Source organism: Dreissena polymorpha, chromosome 7, assembly GCF_020536995.1.
Source record: "Dreissena polymorpha isolate Duluth1 chromosome 7, UMN_Dpol_1.0, whole genome shotgun sequence".
Classification (NCBI taxonomy): Eukaryota; Metazoa; Mollusca; class Bivalvia; order Myida; family Dreissenidae; genus Dreissena; species Dreissena polymorpha.
Genome location: NC_068361.1, coordinates 59,076,471 through 59,099,004, shown reverse-complemented (window position 1 = coordinate 59,099,004; position 22,534 = coordinate 59,076,471). Strand labels below are relative to the sequence as shown.

General features: G+C 35.0%; 1 protein-coding gene across 1 annotated transcript; it reads right to left on the bottom strand.

Annotated features, from left to right (window-relative positions):
- Positions 1-3,341: 3,341 nt before the first annotated feature.
- LOC127838393 (dipeptidase 1-like) lies at positions 3,342-18,863 on the bottom strand. Its single transcript, XM_052366108.1, has 11 exons — positions 18,273-18,863; positions 17,524-17,671; positions 17,087-17,219; positions 15,397-15,547; positions 10,515-10,599; positions 10,068-10,159; positions 9,408-9,492; positions 5,958-6,054; positions 5,664-5,739; positions 4,262-4,397; positions 3,342-3,587 (listed from the first exon to the last, which is right to left on the bottom strand). The coding sequence occupies exons 1-11, from the start codon at positions 18,506-18,508 to the stop codon at positions 3,486-3,488; spliced, it is 1,341 nt and encodes a 446-aa protein (XP_052222068.1). The 5' UTR covers positions 18,509-18,863; the 3' UTR covers positions 3,342-3,485.
- Between the last annotated feature and the right edge of the window lie 3,671 nt (positions 18,864-22,534).

Below are 22,534 nucleotides of genomic sequence, written 5' to 3'. Positions count from 1 at the left end.
TATCAGAGAGAAAATATTTAACATTATCCGTTCAATGTATAGTATAGTTAAGTCAAGGGTAAACTATGATAATGAAGTTAGCGATAGTTTTACATTCCTGGTAGGGGTACGTCAGGGCGCATAATTGTCTCATTTTTTATTTGCGATGTATTTGAATGAGATTGAAGAATATTTGCTGACAAATAATTATGACGGAATAAATTTAGACACTTTAAAACTATTCATAATGTTATACGCCGACGATATTGTTTTGTTTTCAGAAAGTGAAACTGGTTTACAGCAAGGGTTACATTTGTTAAAACAATACTGGGATTGGGGAAGTTAAAGGTCAATACACACAAAACTAAAGTCATGTATTTTAAAAAAGTAGGAAGACGAAGACAAAATATGATATTCCTATATGATAACAATGTTTTAGAATTTGTTGATACATTTACGTATTTGAGGTTTGTCTTTTCTTCAGGGGGCTCTTTTTCCAAAACGTTTGATAGCCTGTGTGGACGATCTTTCAAAGCTATTTTTAAATTAAAACACTAATTGTCGACATTTTATAACATGACAATACAGCGCAAGTTAGAAATTTTCGATACATTAATTTTCCCGGATTTTAGTTATGGCCCCAAAATATGGGGTTTACAGAGCAAGATAGAAGGGAATACATTTAAATTATTGCAAAGTATTATTAGGTGTCCGAATGCAAACACAGAATAACTTTAAAAATGGAGAACTAGTAAGAACATCTTTATCGGTCAGAAATAGCATTAATGAATTTAGATATTGGCTATTAAACAAACATGACATTAAATATGTAAATCATGCTTATGATATTATGTTCCGAGTATTAGAAACATACCCAAATAACAGATCTTGAGTCTACATGGTAAAAGGTCAATAAGGTAATTGTTCTAACGACGTGTTGCTGAATCAAGGGGTAGGGTATGTAGACATATTTTTGACAAAAAAATAGAGTAAGAGTTACAGATATGTTTATACAAAATTGGAAAACCGAATTGAGTGAATCAGCTGGAGCAAAAACTTACATATTGATATCCAATTTTAAATTTCAATCCTATTTAATTGATGAAAACATTCCAAAGCACAGAATGGCCCTCTATAGATTAAGAGCCTCTGCACATAGGCTTAAAGTTGAAACGCGTAGATGGCAAAAACCAATAGTTAATCCTTATGAAGAAAGAAAATGTCCTTTATGCAATGTTTTAGAAGATGAATACCACTGTGTTATGGAGTGTACATTATATACTGACGAAGGAAAAGCATATTTAATACCATGTTATTACGTAAGACCGAATATGTTAAAGTTTATAGATATATTGACCTCTTAAATAGTAATATTGTTAACAATTTAGCTCTGTATATTATGCTCCCCCAATATTTTTTGGGGGAGCATATAGTCACCGCTTCGTTTGTCCGTGAGTGTGTCCGTCCGTCCGTGCACATTTTTTGTTCAGGCTGTTTCTCAGCAATTAATGACCGGAATTCAATTAAACTTTATGGGACGCTTCACTACAAAGAGGAGATGTGCATATTATCAGCCGGTTCTGGTCGGATGATTTTTCACAGACTTATGGCCCTTTGAAATTTTCCATTACCTGTACATATAGCGGAATTCTTGTCCGGGCTATTTCTCAGCAACTAATGACCGGAATTCAATGAAACTTTATGGGGAGCTTCACTACCAAAAGGACATGTGCATATTATTAGCGGGTTCTAGTCAGATGATTTTTTTCACAGAGTTATGACCCTTTGAAATTTTCCATTAACTGTACATAGTAGTAGTTGTAGTAGTGGTAGTAGTAGTGGTGGTATCAGTGGTGGTAGTGGTGGTGGTGGTGGTGGTGGTGGTGGTGGTGGTGGTGGTGGTGGTGGTGGTGGTGGTGGTGGTGGTAGTGGTGGTGGTGGTAGTAAACTGTTCTAAATGGTAATTTTTAAAATCTAATTCCTATATCGATAATTAATATGGTATGTGACCATATAATTACTCCAATCATATTTTCGATTCGCGTAAACTTTTCTTAATAAAATTTACCAGAATCACTGATCCGTAACGCATAGGTAATTTAAGTTTTGTTTTTTGCGAATATCTAAATCAACTTGAATCGTTTTAGTTTGCATTTGGATCATCCGCTCCTTATACAAAAAAATATATTGACATTCTGCATTATGTACAGAGCGTAAATCAGCTGCTTGCAATGATTGTTTTTATAAGTTTTCATTAAAGATTTGATGTGGTGACTCATTGATCATGATTGACTCCACCTGACAGTGCTCTGAACATGGGTCTATTATTGTCAAGATACATTTTGACCAAGTTTTATCAATACTTAACCACAAATACGTCGGTTTTGTTTTAACATATATGACCCAAATTTGAAATCGGACATGTATACGATTTTTACAAGTCAAATCTCTGTGTGGAGTGTTGAGTACGGCTATAGAACGTACATGAGGTTTAACTTTTTTAACTGAAATATTGGGTAAATAATGTTGAATTGTTGAATATGTTTTGTGCGTCGATTGTTGTTGTTTTTTTCATTTCTTGTTTCACTTTATCTAGTGACCAGTTAGAAAATCTGCCAAATGTATGTACGGGAATATGTTTTAAAACAATGTTTTATGAAAAGCAGTCATTAAAATACTGTCCCTGGAACAAACCCTTTATAATGAACTTGAGCATTTGTGCATTGTTTCATATAGTATATATATAGTGTAAAATGTATCAAATACTCATATAATTGTGTATATTTATTCAATATTAAAAATGGAACTGTTACATCAATAGTTACCAAAAGGATTTTGTCATCGAACAGTGCATCAAAAGGATTTTATCTTAACATATTCAAAATGCAATTCTGAAAATAAGGCCAACACAAATTGATCAATTGTTCTACGGAATTCGGCCACCAAGCAATGCAACCAAAAAATAAGAGGCAATCGAAACGTGCAAAAAAATAGAAACATATATAATTCATATATATTGAACATTTCCACATATATAATCGTACATTGCAAATAATAAGCTCTATCCAGTTAGTTTTTTATTTGATTGTTTGTTTCTACCGTCTACTAAGGACAGATAAAGATGCAACCGTGTCTGCAGTTCCTTCAGCCTTAATAAATGGAGTCCTATTTTCATAAATGTGGGGAATTATGTATTATTTTACTCAGTAGTCGCTAAAAGATGTTTTGGAATTATTCTAAGCACTTTACTGCCAGTTGGGAATGTACAATTTTTTACATACGGAAACTATAGGAAGCATACAAAAAATACTAATAACACATAAATAGTAATGATATCCTTTTCTTAGTATATCATGATGCATGCCACAAAATATTAACGGTATTTAATTAAAAAATGCTATTCAGTGAACATAGTGGTCATTAACGCCGCCGATCCAGAATACGAGTGTCATAGTGATAAAGTGTGGTCTGCTGCACATACTGTTAAGCGTCCAACGACCTTGTTGTCACCATTCGTTCATGTTGGTCCGACATGACTCGTCGGCACTGTTCTCGCTCTCTGGTAACATGTCCTCAAAAGGTAGCAAGTAGGACATCTCGTCTCGAATCTACGGACCAATGAACGAAAATCGGGTGAACGTTTGGTATACATTGCGAAATATGCTCGAGTTTCTGCTCTTTTTCAACCAATAAACATATTTTTATGTACATTTAGTTGGAAATAAGAATATTGGTTTCATGCTCATGTACCAGCACAACAACGTTTTGAAAACAAGCCTTTACTCAAAACGTTTACGAACGTTATTTTATGTATATTTTACTATGCCGCATTAAATTATACATGACACTCGTTTTATGAGAAAACCAAGTGATAAACGATTTGCTTTCAACCAAGATAAAACGAAAACAAACTGAATTTATTTATCTATTTGGACGTCGGCTCTAGTTTTCTTTGGGGGTCGGCTCTAGAAAGCGAGAGTAAAACGACTCTCAAATTTCGATTGTTTTCTTTAAAATCGTTGAACTTTAGGAACCGATCAATATATGTACCAATAAGAGGGGGTTTGACTAAAACACGTAATTGAAAGCTTGACCTATTTAAACTTGTATTATTCGCTAGCTTGCGACTCCGTCTTAAGACCCTTATGCAGCAACCACGTGGCCCGTTCGTTGTAACACACATGGAATTATCATGTTTGAAATTCCTATAGAACTGTTACGTTCAGTCTTATTGACATATCCACTCTGTCTTTAACTACCCATGACACAGCACGTGACCTACCTTCTCCGCCTGTCTGAAGACCCGGATGAGGTTTCTGCCGGCCAGTTTCTGCAGATCCAGTTCTCTCCAGCCCCGGCGAACGAGCTCGGCAAAAAGGGCTGGGTAGGTGGAAACGTCCTCTAGACCCACAGGCAACCTGGAATGAGGGGTGTATCATGCATATGCGAAGGACTTTACAGAGCGATGTTTAAATGCAGTTCTTCATTGATAATACCGGCATGTAAGAATCTCATTTAAAAATATACGTGTGAACATCACTTTTAAGATTATTGTTACACCTTGTTTTAATTTAACAAGATTAAATAATATATCTATAACATACTATTTGACATCATGTACACTTGGAGACTTTTCTAACGCATCACTTAATCATATCAATATAGCACCCTTATTTTCGAAAGGATTGTATTGAAATTTGGACCAAATATAATTCAACACATATCTGATAATTGCTGAAAACTGAATTGAAATTAAAAAAACAACAGAATATCAAACTTAACAAATTAAAAACGTTACTTCAAAAGTCAAATTCGCAAACTCGTACAACGTAAAATAATAACAATTTGAAAGCATAAACTTACACGTCTTAATAACTGACCGGCTTGCAACATGCCGATTGAGCCGTTGCGCTCCTGAATATTCATACGAACCATATTGTTTTTCTTTAATTAATGTAATGAATGATGAAATTGAAATTAAATTGGAATAGCATGTATATCCCGTTTTACTACACTTGGTGGCTTTTCTAACGCAACACTTACATATGTCAGTAATAAGTAAATATTTTTATTTAAAATTGCACATGTGATCATTTGACTACACTATGTGCAAGCTAGCGATGAAATCATTCATCCGTGACGATCGGACGCTTCAGCAAGTGGGAAAGGTAGCCTGCAAAATGCAAAGTGCGCGATTGCGCTGCTGAATATTCATATGAGCTTTATTCTTTTGTAAATTAATTTTATGTTTTTCTTGTGTAAAAACCCACCTAACATACCTAAATTGAAATGAAACTAGAATTATATCGCGTTTCACAATTTCCACATGCAAAAATATGGAACCACACCTACCCCACGTGCTTAAGCGTCCAATCGTCACGGATGAATGATTTTATTGTGAGCTTGCATAGAATGTAGTCGAATGATCGTATGTAAAATTTTAAATCAATATCTTTACTCATAACTGAGATATTCAAGTTTGAAAAGTGATGCGTTAGAAAAGTCCCCAAGTGTAGTTAGTGTTGTTGTTGTTGTTGTTGTTGTTGTAGTCGTTGTGTTGTTTTGTTTTAATTATAATTTATGTATCGGAATTTTATTCTACGGGAAATAATACTTCAGTTATAAACCAATGTATTTGCGACCCTTTTAAATTAGGGTTAAACCGCTACCAACAAAAAGCTTACGTGGGAACTCCATCGTAGTCCGCCCCAATGGCCACGTGGTCGATTCCAATGATGTTCTTGATGTAATCTATGTGATCTGGAACATGAGGCGCATGGTCGAGTTAATATTTTAGCATTTTAAAATGGATGAGCTACATAACTTAAGAAAAAAACTGTAGACACTCTTTTGGTTAACACTGTAAATTATTTTATGTGAATATCCCATACACAAAAATCGAAACAAATACATTTATGTATTGAAATTCACGTATTTTTCCCTATAAGGACTTTGTGTATATGGACTCAATTACTCACCCGCCACGTGACTTAACTTGGACGGTTTTTCCGTCAGTGGCGGACACGTGACGTACAAGTCATAAAAGTTCACCATGACAACCCCGCCGTTCCGCTTCTGGAATTGAACGAATACATTAAAGGGGATCGATTTTATACATGTACATTTAAAATTAAAAAAAAATTGATTTATAGACTTGACTTATACTTATACCTTAACGAATTGATGACTGAATCATGTAGGGGCGATTTACTGATTAACATTTTGTAAAGAGCGGGATGAAGCAAACGAATGGACAGTTATACATTTTACATTATGCAAATGATGGGTTAAATAAAAAAAACAACAAGGGGCGATTTAAATACTAATCAAATGTAGAACGCAGATTAAATCATAGAGGATGACGATTGTCTACTTAATATTGTAAAGATCGGATTAAACCCATTATGTAAAGGGCGGATTGAATAATAAAAGAAACGATTGCACAATTTAACTTTGTAGGTGACATTTACAATTAATGGAAACGACGATTTTGCTGCTTAATTATGTAAACAATGGATTTAATTATACTTGGTACATTTGCTGATTTATGACTGAACATAACGAAGTGGGAGGATTCAAACATTATAACATTATATAGAGCAAATTGGAATATAGATGGAACGATTATCTACATACCAATTTTTAAAGGAATGATCACATAATAGATGTGAGCACATACTACTTAACATTATGGCATTCAATGAGCGAATGATGGAAGGGACGATTCATATCTGGTTATCAAGCTGAATGATTGATTCATAGAAGGGACGTAGTAGCAACCTTTGACGAAAATCAATTATTTTGTTCATGAAAACAAATAAAAAGCTATAACGTTTACAGAGGTTTTTTAATTGTTTAGTGTTCAATGAATGCTTCGCCGTTAAATATAGTGTAGAGGCCTGTACGTTTCAGAAGTGGCTACAATTGATGACGTATTACCGAGAGATGTAACGTACGTAGTCCTGTTTGTTTCGTGGTTACAAATGATAAATGCATGTTACATGCTTTACAAAGTCCCGCACGTTCTGGTAGTACTTACTGTTTTGAAGCATTGCCGTGAAAATCCATACGGAGTTTTGTATACTTTCCTAAAGTGGTTGAGGGGAAACGCCTTACCGTGAGATGCAATACGGAGTCTTGTAGAGTCCGAATATGGTTATGTAAGGAGAACGCCTTACCGTGAGATGCAATACGAATTCTCTTAGATTCCGAATGTGGTTACATAAGGGGAACGCCTTACCGTAAGATTCAGAACAGAGTATTGTACTTTCTGACAGTGGTTATTCAAGAAAAATGCCTTACCGTGAGATTCAATTTTGTAATTTCCTTAAGTGGTACTTTCCAAAATATGTTATATAGAGAGAACGTTTTACGGTGAGATTCAGTATGGATTATATTCTTCCCGAAAGTGGTTATATAAGGAGAACGCCTTACCGTGATATTCAGTAATGAGTTTTGTACTTTCTTAAAGTTGTTATATAAGGGGAACGCCTTACCGTGAGATGCAATTCGGAGTATTGTACTTTCTTAAAATTGTTATGTAAGGAGAAAGCCTTACCGTGAGATGCAATGCGGAGTATTGTACTTTCGTAAAATTGTTCTATAAGGAGAACGCCTTACCGTGAGATGCAATTCGGAGTATTGTACTTTCTTAAAGTTGTTATGTACGGAGAACGCCTTACCGTGAGATGCAATGCGTAGTATTGTACTTTCTTAAAGGTGTTATGTACGGAGAACGCCTTACCGTGAGATGCAATGCGGAGTATTGTACTTTCTTAAAGTTGTTATGTACGGAGAACGACTAACCGTGAGATGCAATGCGGATTATTGTATTTTCTTAAAGGTGTTATGTACGGAGAACGCCTTACCGTGAGATGCAATGCGGAGTATTGTACTTTCTTAAAGTTGTTATGTACGGAGAACGCCTTACCGTGAGATGCAATGCGGACTATTCTACTTTCTTAAAGTTGTTATGTACGGAGAACGCCTTACCGTGAGATGCAATGCGGAGTATTGTACTTTCTCAAAGTTTTTACATAAGGAGAACGCCTTACCGTGATATTCAGTAATGAGTTTTGTTCTTTCTTAAAGTTGTTATATAAGGAGAACGCCTTACCGTGAGATGCAATTCGGAGTATTGTACTTTCTTAAAGTTGTCATGTACGGAGACCGCCTTACCGTGAGATGCAATGCGGAGTATTGTACTTTCTTAAAGTTGTTATGTACGGAGAACGCCTTACCGTGAGATGCAATGCGGAGTATTGTACTTTCTTAAAGTTGTTATGTACGGAGACCGCCTTACCGTGAGATGCAATGCGGAGTATTGTACTTGCTTAAAGATATTTTGTACGGAGAACGCCTTACCGTGAAATGCAATGCGGAGTATTGTACTTTCTTAAAGTTGTTATGTACGGAGAACGCCTTACCGTGAGATGCAATGCGGAGTATTGTTCTTTCTTAAAGTTGTTATGTACGGAGAACGCCTTACCGTGAGATGCAATGCGGAGTATTGTACTTTCTTAAAGTTGTTATGTACGGAGAACGCCTTACCGTGAGATGCAATGCGGAGTATTGTACTTTCTTAAAGTTGTTATGTACGGAGAACGCCTTACCGTGAGATGCAATGCGGAGTATTTTACTTTCTTAAAGGTGTTATGTACGGAGACCACCTTACCGTGAGATGCAATGCGGAGTATTGTACTTTCTTAAAGTTGTTATGTACGGAGAACGCCTTACCGTGAGATGCAATTCGGATTATTGTACTTTCTTAAAGGTGTTATGTACGGAGAACGCCTTACCGTGAGATGCAATGCGGATTATTTTACTTTCTTACAGTTGTTATGTACGGAGAACGCCTTACCGTGAGATGCAATGCGTAGTATTGTACTTTCTTAAAGGTGTTATGTACGGAGAACGCCTTACCGTGAGATGCAATGCGGAGTATTGTACTTTCTTAAAGTTGTTATGTACGGAGAACGCCTTACCGTGAGATGCAATGCGGAGTATTCTACTTTCTTAAAGTTGTTATGTATGGAGAACGCCTTACCGTGAGATGCAATGCGGAGTATTGTACTTTCTCAAAGTTTTTATATAAGGAGAACGCCTTACCGTGATATTCAGTAAGATGCAATGCGGAGTATTGTACTTTCTTAAAGTTGTTATGTAAGGCGAACGCCTTACCGTGAGATGCAATGCGGAGTATTGTACTTTCTTAAAGTTGTCATGTACGGAGAACGCCTTACCGTGAGATGCAATGCGAAGTATTGTACTTTCTTAAAGTTGTTATGTACGGAGAACGCCTTACCGTGAGATGCAATGCGGAGTATTGTACTTTCTTAAAGGTGGTATTTGCGGAGAACGCCTTACCGTGAAATGCAATGCGGAGTATTGAACTTTCTTAAAGTTGTTATGTACGGAGAACGCTTTACCGTGAGATGTAGCACAGAGTCCTGTACGTTTCGGAAGTGGTTACAGATGGTGAATGCCGATGAGTGACTGTATATAACAGGCGCCCTGTGGATGTAGAACAATACCAGTAAATATTAAGCCGTAAAGTCAGAGTATTCAGGTTTTAAAAGGCGTGTCAAAACGTGTGTGTTTAACCTGAATCTGTCTGTTTATACATGTCAAAACGTGTGTGTTTAACCTGAATCTGTCTGTTTATACATGTCAAAACGTGTGTGTTTAACCTGAATCTGTCTGTTTATACATGTCAAAACGTGTGTGTTTAACCTGAATCTGTCTGTTTATACATGCATATCGAAGAAGCAGTATGATAAGAGAACGTGTTTACGTGGCACTAACTGTTTAATTGATTTTCGCCATTGTATATGTCTTTGGTAAGATTCGAGCATTTATTGACATCATGGCCCAAATTACTTTTCAGGACAAAATTTCAAAATAACATGTGATCACTTTTGCAACGTTATTTTTTTTTAAACAAATTGGCGCATACTTAACATACACCATCTCACTCGGAAAACACTACGCATGTCTAAAAATAGATAAATGTACGACGCTTGGGCATCTGACGAATGTTTTATCAACCATGACTCTAGAGTACGTTTAGTAATTTTCTATTTTCTTACCTGGATACTCGCAGAGCGTCTACCATGGTAGCATTGGCAACGTGCGCTAGGTCAATCAGCATCCCCAGTCGGTTCATCTCTTTGATTACTGTCTGTTTGGTCAGAATAATAAACGGTTATTCCTAGAATGCACGGATATGTATAGTGAAGATGTCTAACTGATGGTTCGATCAAGTGTTTGCAAAAGGTTTAGATCTGCAGTTGATCCCATAATTCACCATCTTATCATTGCATCATTTTGAAACAAAACCGTCTACAATTTTCATGACAATATTGGTACAAAGTCCCGAAAACAACGATAACATATATCATGGTACAGTAGTAAATTATAACAGTTCATCCCACCCCCGGTTTCGCTCATGTGAACCCATAGTGGCTTCTTCAGAGAGTGTATGAATATAATTAATAAAGCATGTTTATTCATTTAGCATGTCTACTCTGGCTCACCTCTCCGAATAGAGTAAGACCTCCTAATTTTGGTCCGTCAACTGTTACGTTATAAGTCGGCTCATCAATTTTCCAGTTGTCCGCCCTTGCAAATACATACATGTATTATTTTAAATAGATATAAATATGGCTTTTAAAGTATTTTCAAAGAACATTTTACTTTTTCACATATTTATTGACATAATATTTATTCTTTTTTAAATTTATGTAACACTAGTGTTCGGTTTAATTATGAAAAAACATGCTCAAAGTTACGTGTATATAAGTGTATTAATTATCTTAAAATAAAATAACGTACATTTTCATAATTTATAAAAGCTTAAATTTATGTAAATTCTGCACGCACTAAAATGATAATAATTATATTATTATTTGTAATTCTTATTTTTTATTTTATTATATTGTTTATAATTATAATTATAATTATAATAATAATAATTATTATTATTATTTGTATTTGTATTATTATTTGTATTATTATGTTTTTTATTATTATCATTATTATTATTTGTATTACTTTTATTATCATCATCATCATCATCATCATCATCATCATCATCATCATCATCATCATCATCATCATCATCATCATCATTATTATTATTATTATTATTATTATTATTATTATTAGTATTATTTATTATTATTATTAGTAGTAGTAGTAGTACTACTACCACTAATAATAATAATAATTAAGTAGTAGTAGTAGTAGCAGTAGTAGTAGTAGTAGTAGTAGTAGTAGTAGTAGTAGTAGTAGTAGTAGTAGTAGGTGTAGTAGTAGTAGTAGTAGTAGTAGTAGTAGTAGTAGTAGTAGTAGTAGTAGTAGTAGAGTAGTAGTAGTAGTTGTAGTAGTTTATAGTAGTAGGAGGAGTAGTAGAGTAGTAGTAGTAGTAGTAGTAGTAGTAGTAGTAGTAGTAGTAGTAGTAAGTAGTAGTAGAAGTAGTAGTAGTAGTAGTAGTAGTAGTAGTAGTAGTAGTAGTAGTAGTAGTAGTAGTAGTAGTAGTAGTAGTAGTAGTAGTAGTAGTAGTAGTTGTAGTAGGAGTAGTAGGAGTAGTAGTAGTAGTAGTAGGAGTAGTAGTAGTAGTAGTAGCAGTAGTAGTAGTAGTAGTAGCAGTAGTAGTACTAGTAGTAGTATCATCATTATTATTATTATTATTATCATTATTATTAATATTATTTTTTATTTATTTATTTTTTGTTACAAAGTGTCATTCTAGTCTAATTTATGTGTCATTTTGTTTGTACAGATAAGTTAAGATAAACTATTTGTTTACGTTTTTTATTTACTTGCTTTAAATGTAAAACATTTTGAAAGTGATTACACAAAGTGATGCTGACGCAAACAGTGTTATAGGGTTTGATCTGACATCTACTTCCGAAAGTACTGTTCATTCCATATTTAACCATATACATGAGCGTTGATTCGTTACGCAACTACAGCGGTCATCTGAGATAAGCGGTCATCTGTCTACAGCGATAAGCTTAGATTCCACGAAAATCATTCTACATAACATCTGAGTATAACGGCAACCTTGCCATAGCGGTCAACTGCCAGGAGATTTAACTCCGAAAGCCATTATCCACCTGTGTACAGAGGTCTGGAGACATTCATTTCGATTTGCGAAAAGTAAACACTTAAATCAAAACACATGAATTGGTAGTAATTAGCTACCGCAGTCATAACGCCATAGAATTAGCGCTTGACCAAATTCAATAGATCTTTATCGATGATAATGCGTCAACAAAACACTAAGCAAGCGAGTAATGTAATGAGCAGGTAATACACGGATTAGTGATCGTTTATTTTTCTAAGTAGACATACAACTGATTTGTAACTATTATTAACTTTGGGCATGAGTGCAAGTGGATTTTTTTACGTATAACTCCTGTAATAAAAATGAAATCGCCAAAGTAAAGTCAATAAATTTGATGTTTCACACTTAACTAGATCTAAATCACCTATTTAAACTTGTCAAAGCCTTCAAAATCACTCAATTTTGCGGGGGGGGGGGGGGGAGGCTTCGCCCACTTGGACACCCAAAACTATAAACAATGCACTTTTTGGCATTATAAGAAGGTACTTTGATGAAAGTATATAAGGCGTTACATGCTCGAGAAGTGGTTGTCAAAGCCTTCAAAATCATTATAATCGTGATGCTTCCGGGGGGGGGCTTCGCCCCCTGGACTCCCTATACGATAAACTATGCACTTATTTGGCATTATAAGAAGGTACTTTGATGAAAGTATATAAGGCGTGAAATGCTCGAGAAGTGGTTGTCAAAGCCTTCAAAATCACTAAAATCGTGGAGCTTAAGGGGGCGCCTGGACCCCATAGCAGCCCCCTGGACCCCCAGCAAATCTTTCAATATCCCAATACAATATATGTATACATTTCAATGTATAAGTTATTTATTTGTATTATTCAATAGAAATAATGTGTGTTATTATGCTCTGTATCGACAATATTCCTGTGTTCCAACTGACCTTCATCTAAAAAGAGGTCGACTGTGCACAGCGTTCAACTTTCTACTACGGTTACCTTTTCCTTGACTGACCGCTGTTCTCAGGTTTTATTTTATTTGTACAGCCATTTTCACGACCTCTAATTTAAGTAAGGGATTCGTCAGTTATTGACGCTAAATTGGTCGCGGTCGACTCAGGTATGACTTAAAAGTAGTCTGGGCAATCTCAAGTATACTGAACTATACCCCGGATACGGAAATTATGCTCAAAGGCGACCGGCAATAACTTACTTATAAGTATATTTTCCGGTTCCCCTGTATTTGTTATATACTTAAGAGTACACAGGGATCTTTTAAAGTAGTACCTAAGCCGACAATGACCAATCGAGCGTTTTTTTACATATGGGCCTTGTTCTGTGAAAACGGGGTTGAATGCATGTGCGTAAAGTGTCGTCCCATATTAGCCTGTGCAGTCCGCACATGCTAAACAGGGACGACACTTTGCGCATAAACTTGAATTTCGGTAAGGGGGGGGGGGAATTCATTGAAACTAAAAATACCATAAAAGCGGAAAATGTCATCCCTGATGATTCTGTGCGGACTGCACAGGCTAATCTGGGACGACACTTTACGCACATGCATTAAGCCCAGTTTTCTCAAAACGCGGCGCATATGTATGTACGCTAACTTGCTAACCCGAACAGAAAAAGTGTGAGGAAGTTTTCTGACTACCATGGAAAATGCAAATAAATCAACCCCAAAAAAATAATCTGATAACGATTATATGAAAGGTTGTTTAAAGTACTCGTTACCTTTATTTCTCTACCAGCAATAAAACTTGACAATGACCTTGATCTATATTAAACGTATTCCAAGTGTTTGTTCGATTTGCTTATTCAGGTCTAAATAAACAACTTCGGGATATTCCGTTTTACTTGATATCTCTTATGCTTGTTTACTACAACCAGCGATCGTAAATTGAAATCGGATTAATTACAAAATAAGATAATACTGAATTTATTATCTCTGAAAAGAAAATAAACTTAAAGTACAAACTGCTTATATGGTCTTTAACGTTTACAACATTTGAACGGTTGCTGGCCGGGCATTCTCCCGAGGTATTGCAATTAGATCGGTCGGTGTTCGACTTTTGCTTGTACTATTAAACAGCGAGTGCGATTATACTCTATGTGACAAAGTAGCTTATTTTATATACAGAACACAATAGTAATTTGTTTTTATTCAAACGTGACCTTACCTGGTTGTTAAATAATTGAATTCTTTAGCACACTTATACTTTAGCCTTCTGGTGTGCATACTGTGATTTAACATAAATACATATATCAATTTCATATACAATTATACTTTCGTTATCGTGAAGATAAACACATGAATTACTGTTTTATTTATTTAAATGCGGTAGTGTTTCGAAATAAATCACAGTGCTTGAGTGCCCTAGTTTACATTGACGTATGGTTTAAGCCCGTCTCTGTTCACACAAAATATACAACTCACGTTGATGCATTTCAAGTCAGAGATTATTTACATCATTTATAACAGTCTTACTTCTTTACCAAATGATAAATAAAACCGTGTTCATCTCAAGTGTGTTTGCTTGCATGCGTAATTCTTTGTATCTTTCCTGAGTTAGCAACGATTTTGTTTCTTTAGTTTTCATTTAAACATGGAGTTGTTAAATGGTTATTTATTTTACATGTGTTATCGTTAAAAATCTATAAAAGTAAACAAGAAATGCATAGACGTTATTTTTTATCAAACTCAAAGGTTTCGTAAATAACTCTACAAAAAGTATGAGGTAAGAAAAATCCTCAAAACCAAGTTTTAACCCCAATAATTGGATTTGCTTTTAATAATTTGGTTAATCCAAGTATATATTTATTGTGTTCTGTTGGTGCTCCGGTTGTCATGAAAAGTACAAGTGTATTAGCTCACACTGTTTGATAATGTGTTCCTTGCAATACATAAAGGACCACGTTCTATAAAACGGTTCCTCTACTGCTGGTTCACTTGGTTTAACTTTGTTCAAAATAATGGTGTTTTTATTTTGTAATTCCAACTGTATTAATCAAATCTTCGAAGAATGTCACACAGATGTATTTAGGTAAAATAAAAAGAACATAAGTTTAATAGAAAAAGGAATCACCTGTAAAATTATTTGTTTTTTTCAGAAATTATATGTTTATTTAAATTTCAGATCCACATGTTTAATATCAACACAGGAAGATATTTTTACTTCCATACTTCATACATTAAAATTTATATAGATTGCGTAATGCCTTGAAGGAGAGGGTCGGGTGAATACATGTTTTAAACGATGCCATATTGCTACAACAGGTCTTACGGAGCCATCATGTGTGGCAACATGGTATGGCAACCTGCAAATCAAACGCCATACAAACCACGGAGTGTTGCAGCTGTGAGTGATGGTCATGTATCGCACTCCCAAGTCGTAGAACATCCTCAGGGCAGCCAGGCTGCTGTCTATAGAATGGCCGCCTTCTAGACCCACTAGACTGGCAACCCGACCAGCTTGGAATGCATCGAGTATTCCTGTCACACGAAAACAATACTATGCAAACAAATAATAACAGATGACAGATGTCTGTTGAGTTTACACGCGCGCAAACCCGTTAACCGGCTCTCAGTTTGATAATAACCGCAAATTGTTGAGTCATAAGTATACTGGTTTCTAGCCTCGAATTGTTCGGTGTGCTTTTTATGCTCAAAATGTCAGCCTTCATGCCTCTGAATGCCGGCGTGTAATTTCAAAGTTAAATATTTGAGTTGCAACAAATAATATGATTAATTAATGCTTTTTGTTTAACTTTATGTCCAAATATTTTAATTTATATTGATTTAATAGGAAGAAGCTTGAAAAATGACAATTGCAAACTTTGTAAATAACTTAAAAGTAATATATTTGCGCATGTGTTACCCTGAGTGGCGCCTTTCCTAGCCCCTTGACTGTCAACCATAACAACTTTGAATGCATCATATATAAACCAGTAAAACGAAAAGTAAGATGTAATATCAAACTACGGTAATGTAATGAATCGCCTCCTTGAAGGTTTTCCTTTTTATGATTCTCCCTTAATTTCTTGACTCGCCCCTTATTTTATAAAGACTCGCCCCTAAGTTCATAATGAATCCCTCCACTCACTATTATTGGAGTGTAACAACATATAATGTTTAAAATTACTAACATATATTGTTTAATAAAAATAATATAAAAAATACAAAAAGTTATAAATACATGTATATGTTACAAATACACCTATTTTTTCACGACGACTCGTTCCTTATTTCATAACGACCCGCCCTAGCGCATATTTTTATAAGTATATGTTGTTAATTTATTATTCTAACACTACACGCGACTTGTTTTCTATAGACAAAGAAGGAAATCAAGAGTGGGTTATTCTGCAATCATTATGGGCGAAGCTTAATGTTTCGAAAATAGTTCCGAATAAATAAAGAAAATATTTCAGTAAAATGCACGTGCAAAAACCCGCTCTAAAAGAATTTAATAAATGTAGCATGTATATAAATGTAATGAAACAACAAATTGTATATTTGGTGATAAACGGCCTAACCACGCCTTCAAAGAATGTTATTTGTTAGGAAACGTATTTAAGAAACATTTAAAGCATGTCAACTTTTCATTAGCATCAATAAACGTGACGTCATTTAGTTTCAACGATTTTTGTTATGAATAAAAGTGACGTCATTTACAAATATTTATGAATGAAACGACATCATATGTTTGAACAATTCAATGACGTCACCAAATAGTGATCTTTGTACTAAGAATGGCGGAGTATTGAAAAATATAGGTCACGTCTAAAAGCAAATCAATCAGAATCGTGTTAGAATCGAAATAATAATTATTTAGTGCAAATTGGGATCCAAAGTAAGTTTATTAGAAAATAAATATAACTAATAAAGTTTGTTCACTACATTTTGTACACAAACAAGTAAACGCGAAAGCGGTCCTTAACAAGAATGTGTAACCAATTATCACCTTAATTACTCGATTTGTAGCGGAAACTCGACACTGGAAACACAATAAATCTACTGTTGAAAATCTACCTTGCGCCGTTGTCACCCACCGGAAGGTGTCAGGGTAGCGCGTGACGTACTTCCGAATGACGTCAAGCTGCTCCAGAGACAGGCGGACAGCGTCTTTGTACTGAGACTTGCATGGGACATAACATGCCCAAAACTGAGAACAGAAAAAAAATAACAAAACGTTCATGAACCAAAACAAACCAAGTTTTTCGGCTTTCTCAAGTGCCACCATACATTGCATTCAACACCAAATCTATGCAACTGCTGTTAATGATTCACGTGCAGTTAATAAAATATACATTTTTTATGCAAAAAATAAAATTAAAGTAACGTTGATGAGCACATAATCAACACTTGATTTTAATAAAGTTGACCCCCCCCCCCCCCGCTCGTCCCCCGACAATACGAAACATTTCTTTCCATGCGTCTAAGCTCTTCGTAAGAATTATGATTCGCACCTGTGCACCCAGTTTTCCCTCTCTCAGTCGGGGTATGTCGGTATGCGAGAGATTCGTACTCCAGACCTGCCGGAGGTCAGACGTCAGGTCCACGTCGTAAACGGAAGTGTTGGAGAACCGTCGATAACGGTACGGTAGATCATTATGTCTGTAATAGGTAACTAGGATTGTGTATGTGTGTGTGTGTGTGTGTGCGTGTGTGTGTGTGTGTGTGTGTGTGCGTACACACTGACAATGTTTTTGTATGAGTCTCATTTAAATGAATTAATATGTTTTATATTTGTATGTACCACTTATAATAATTATGAATAAATGTGCATTTTATGTCATATTACCGATGTTTTATTTATGTAAATATAACTGGTGTCAATGTAAATGTCAAACATGGAAACATAAATGAACTAAAAAAAATGTATGTTATATGATAATTGCGCGCATATTCTAGAAAAGTGCATTGGCTTTAAAAAAATTAGTGTTGTGCTTTTGTACATACTACTTTATGAATAGGGGCCAGGCTAAGCCTTTCTTTTCTTCTACATAATTTGAGTACTAGAACGCATTTTGTTAGGATATTCTCAGGTACATCATTGACATTTATTATTAACTATGAAATGTTTTATAAACATTTATTAAGCTTTTGCTTATTACTTATGTGATAGTAATTTCTCACCGAAGGCTTTACTTATAACTGAACATAGAATCGATCAAATACATACAAATAATAATAATACATGTTCGTATCTTCATACCCGTCAATTAATGGATAGCTGTCCAAGACGCATTTCGCTTTGTCCAAATCACTAATAGCATGAGAGCAATCAACTTCTGGTAGATCCCATGCGCCGCCGGCCTGACATCCGTTCGCCGGCGTCTCAGCGCCGTTACTTCCTGACGTTTTGGGGGCAACCAACGCTAGCGCAATGACGAGCGCCACCACAATGACGCTGAGCACACAGATGGCGCCGTATAGGAGACGCGTCTGCATCCTCTTCCGGGAATCACCGAAAAGGCCGGTTCGCGAGCAGACGGTTGCCGTACTACGGTAGTGCCGTAATACACTTCGCCGTTAGCATCCATAAAAAAAACACTCATCAAATGTATGTCATATTTCAATAATGAAAGCAGACGAACGCAAAGCTGTCTAATTTTAATACTTGTGAACTAAATGTTAACTTGTACTAAGTTGATTTTAGGCGCGTGTTTAAGTTTCATTAATCTGAACGTGTGCCGATTTTAATATTCTCATTTACATCCAAATAAACAATTCAGTGGCTTGAGTATGCCTTTGAATACGGAGCCCAATATTTTCAGTTTATACCAGCCTTTACGATGTTTACAATATAAACAGAAACTTTCGAGTAGTGTTGAATTGTTGAATTGTACCGTATTTTATAACGCTTTAATATAATGACTAAAATGTACGTTTCTCTTAAGGATGTGTTTACTGAATTAAAACCAGTCTGTTTATCAAAGATAATAACGATTGTGTGTATGCATCAGTGCGTCTGTTACGTTGTGGTTTGCAATAAGTAATATTCTTACAACGTTCAGCACGTTGATTGTATTTCGAAAACAATCGAAATATATAAGTACACACTTTCGCGGTTTATTTTATATAACGCGTTCTGAGAAAACAGTGCATAATGCTGTGCGTAAAGTGTCGTCCCAGATAAGCCTTTGCAATCCGCACAGGCTAATCAGGAACGACACTTTCCGCTTTTATGACATTTTTAGTTTAGATCAAGTCTCTTCTTAGCAAAAATCCAATTTAGGCGTAAAGTGTCGTCCCTGATTAGCCTGTGCGGACTGCACAGGTTAATCTGGGACGACACTTTACGCACATGCGTTAAGCCCAGTTTTACCAGAACGCTGCCCATATCTTCCAACATTAGCCTTGCAGTCTATCCTTGCTAAACATGGACAACAATTTATGCTTTTATAAATGTTCGTTTAAAGGAGCCTTTTCACGTTTTGGCAAAATTAAAAAAAAGTTGTTTCAGGTTCGCAAATGTTCGCTGTTGTTATGATATTTGTGAGGAAAACAGTAATACTGAACATTTACCATGCTCAAAAATAGCCATTATATGCATCTTTTGACGATATTTTTTTAGAAAACTTATAAAGCGTTTGCAACGCAAAACGATTGAATAATTTGGAGAGTTCTGTTGTTTGTCGTTGTATTTTTTGAAAATACGAGGATTGCGTATATTTAGTATAAAATGCATTTCCTCATTGTATGACGCACGGAAAAAAAAACATTTGTGTCGAAAAAAAATATTGGTACATTAATAGATAATCATTTTTTGAAATCGGTAAATTATCAAGCTTTTTTGCGTTTTCCTCAATACTTTGGAAAATACATTCACTGTTTTGAAGCACTAATTGTGCAGTGGTAGCGCACATATTTTTTATAACAGAGGTCCCTTTTTCAAATCTCGGAGAAGGTAACATTGTTGTGTTCCTCTCTTTTCTTGATATTATAATAAAGTATGACTATTCAAAACATTATAAATGTTTAAATGAGAATTAAAAAAAAAAATCCGTGGACCTTTTACTATAAACACGATTATCTGATGAATAATCCTATTGAATTCGTTTAAGTCCAATAATTAGTTTATGTGTATTTACATTATTATAATATAAAATATACAAAAAGCGTACTTGAAGTCCCGAAGAATTTTTTACGATCACACCGATACTGACTTTATGGTCTGTGATGCGGAACCGGAAGGTGTTGTCCATGTTTCATAAACATCTATAAAATCATTATATATAAAATTTAAAATTAGTATTTGCATAGGATTCAATTACAAGATTACAATCGGGAATCCTCGAACAATTCATTGTCCGCCGAAGCGTTCAGATTGAACAAGATTAATTACCTTAAAAATAATAATCGATTTTTAAGGCAAAACTACCTTTAATCAAATAATATAAAAATAAAAATACATTAATTAAAGCTAAACGTTGCGATTTATACCGCACCAGTCATACCAGTTTTCATCAGTTATTTACAACTCCTCGAGATCAAAATCTAACGAATTTTTCAAACATTCAATTAAAAGAGAGCAATATCTGGCTGTCATCATCGAACCTAAATTTGGTTGCAATGGAAGTCAAAATTGATATGTATGTTTTGTTTTTCAACTTCTTGCTCCAGAAAATGTTTTTATTTACTTTCTCCATGTACAATAGTTAGTCCGTTTTAGCGTTATGATTAACTCAACAATAATGTTGAATCGAGCGTTAAAGATTTTATCAAAGTTGTAGCATTATGCAGTTCATAAGGAAGACGCTATACGAAATCTTGCAAAATAACGGCGCATAGACATTTCACTTAACTAACGTAGTTGGTGTACGTTTCGGCGGCTATTACGTCTGACTGCACTAAAATAATAACAATGCTATCAAGCAATGACCGTAAAATTATATTTGTTAAAACACACACGGACATAAAAAACATCATTTCATAATATGTAAGCTAGATTCGCTTTCCGAAACGTCACATTTCAACGTTGAAACTTCTAAAATGCAGTAATGACCATTTAAAACCGCTTTAATAAATGTTAATAAATGTAAATACATGTTCTACCACAGTGTTATTTATTATTATTGTTCTTACGTTACTGACGCTGTTATACATTTGCGTTACATTTTGTATAAGTGAATAGAAAATGTGTGTGTTTTAATTGATATCAATATTTGTAACAAAATATCAATTTGATTTATGTTTAGTTGCTTAAACCGAACACGAAAGTAAAGTAAAAAGATTTGTTTACGCATATTTTCGTCGTTAGTGAATAAGACTAAAGAATTTTCTTTATTCTTTAATCTAAGAATTGCTGAAGTATTGTTGGTGAATACTGGCCCGGGGCGGCAATAACGTTGCAAGGTCGACCCACTGTGGACAGTCGTGAATATTATACTAAAACGAAAATTATTTCGTCGCTGGGCAAACATGTAAAAACTAATTCCGAAACGACATTTAAACATCCAGTCTGCGCAGTAAATAACGCATATGTGAACATTTAAATTCTCCTTATTTCATTTAAATACACGTTTTTCTTACTCTCCCTAGGCACGATTCGTTCACGGCTATGAATCCTTCCTTGCACGTACATTTCGTCTGACATATTCCGTTTGGAATATTGCATGGTTCGCTCGGAAGTATGAAATCTGTCAACAGCAAATGATATAAACTCATTGATTGCCTAGGAATAGTGTATGTAGTATCTTGTACGGAATGTGTTAGATTTGGAAAAAAACATGTCACTAATCCGAAGGTACACACACTCGCGCACCCCGTTTATGTACCAATTGAACTTCGGTTTTTAACGGACTCTAATTATGACAGCTTGCTTGTACCACAGATTGGTGGATTTTGCAAACATGTAGCAGTTCCGGAATAAAGATAAAAAAACTTCGATTTCTCGAAATAATTTACCAAAGACTCGTGAACTATCATCACATAAATACACACTTGAATATTTTACTAACATGTTTTATTGATATACGCTAATTGGTGTTTGTTTTAAAATTCAAAACAATGACATTAATATGCACATCGAAAAATGCTATAGGAAAACGGCACCATATATATGTTGTGTGTTGGTATTTATCTCGATATAGGAGTAGGTCAAATGTGGATTTGTGAAAAATGTGATAGCATTGTCTGGCTTGCAATATATTTGCATCAGTTATTGAGTTTCTCAATCAATGGGTATACAACATTTCGGTTCTTTTATATGCTTGATGTGTTTGCCGCATAGCTCAGATAAATCTAACAGGCATATATGTTCTATATGAAGTAATTTTATGTTTCGTTTCTGTAAACAATAAATATACTCAAACAAATAATATCTACTTCGATTAAAAAATAGTTTTTGTTAAAAGTGAAGAAAATGAAAAACTTATCGCACATACACAGTGATAAAGGCTTAGAGTTAAAACACCAGCCGCATTGATAAACGCACATGTTTGAAAACTTCGCTTCTATGAAAACCATTTTAGT

Excerpts from the sequence above, each read along its gene's own strand:
- LOC127838393 (XM_052366108.1), bottom strand. The coding sequence starts at position 18,508 with ATGCAGACGCGTCTCCTATACGGCGCCATCTGTGTGCTCAGCGTCATT. Across the intron at positions 10,600-15,396 it reads CACAGCTGCAACACTCCGTG|GGCGGACAACTGGAAAATTG; the intron begins GTTTGTATGGCG and ends TGTATTTGCAAG. Across the intron at positions 5,740-5,957 it reads CAAGTTAAGTCACGTGGCGG|ATCACATAGATTACATCAAG; the intron begins GTGAGTAATTGA and ends CTCATGTTCCAG.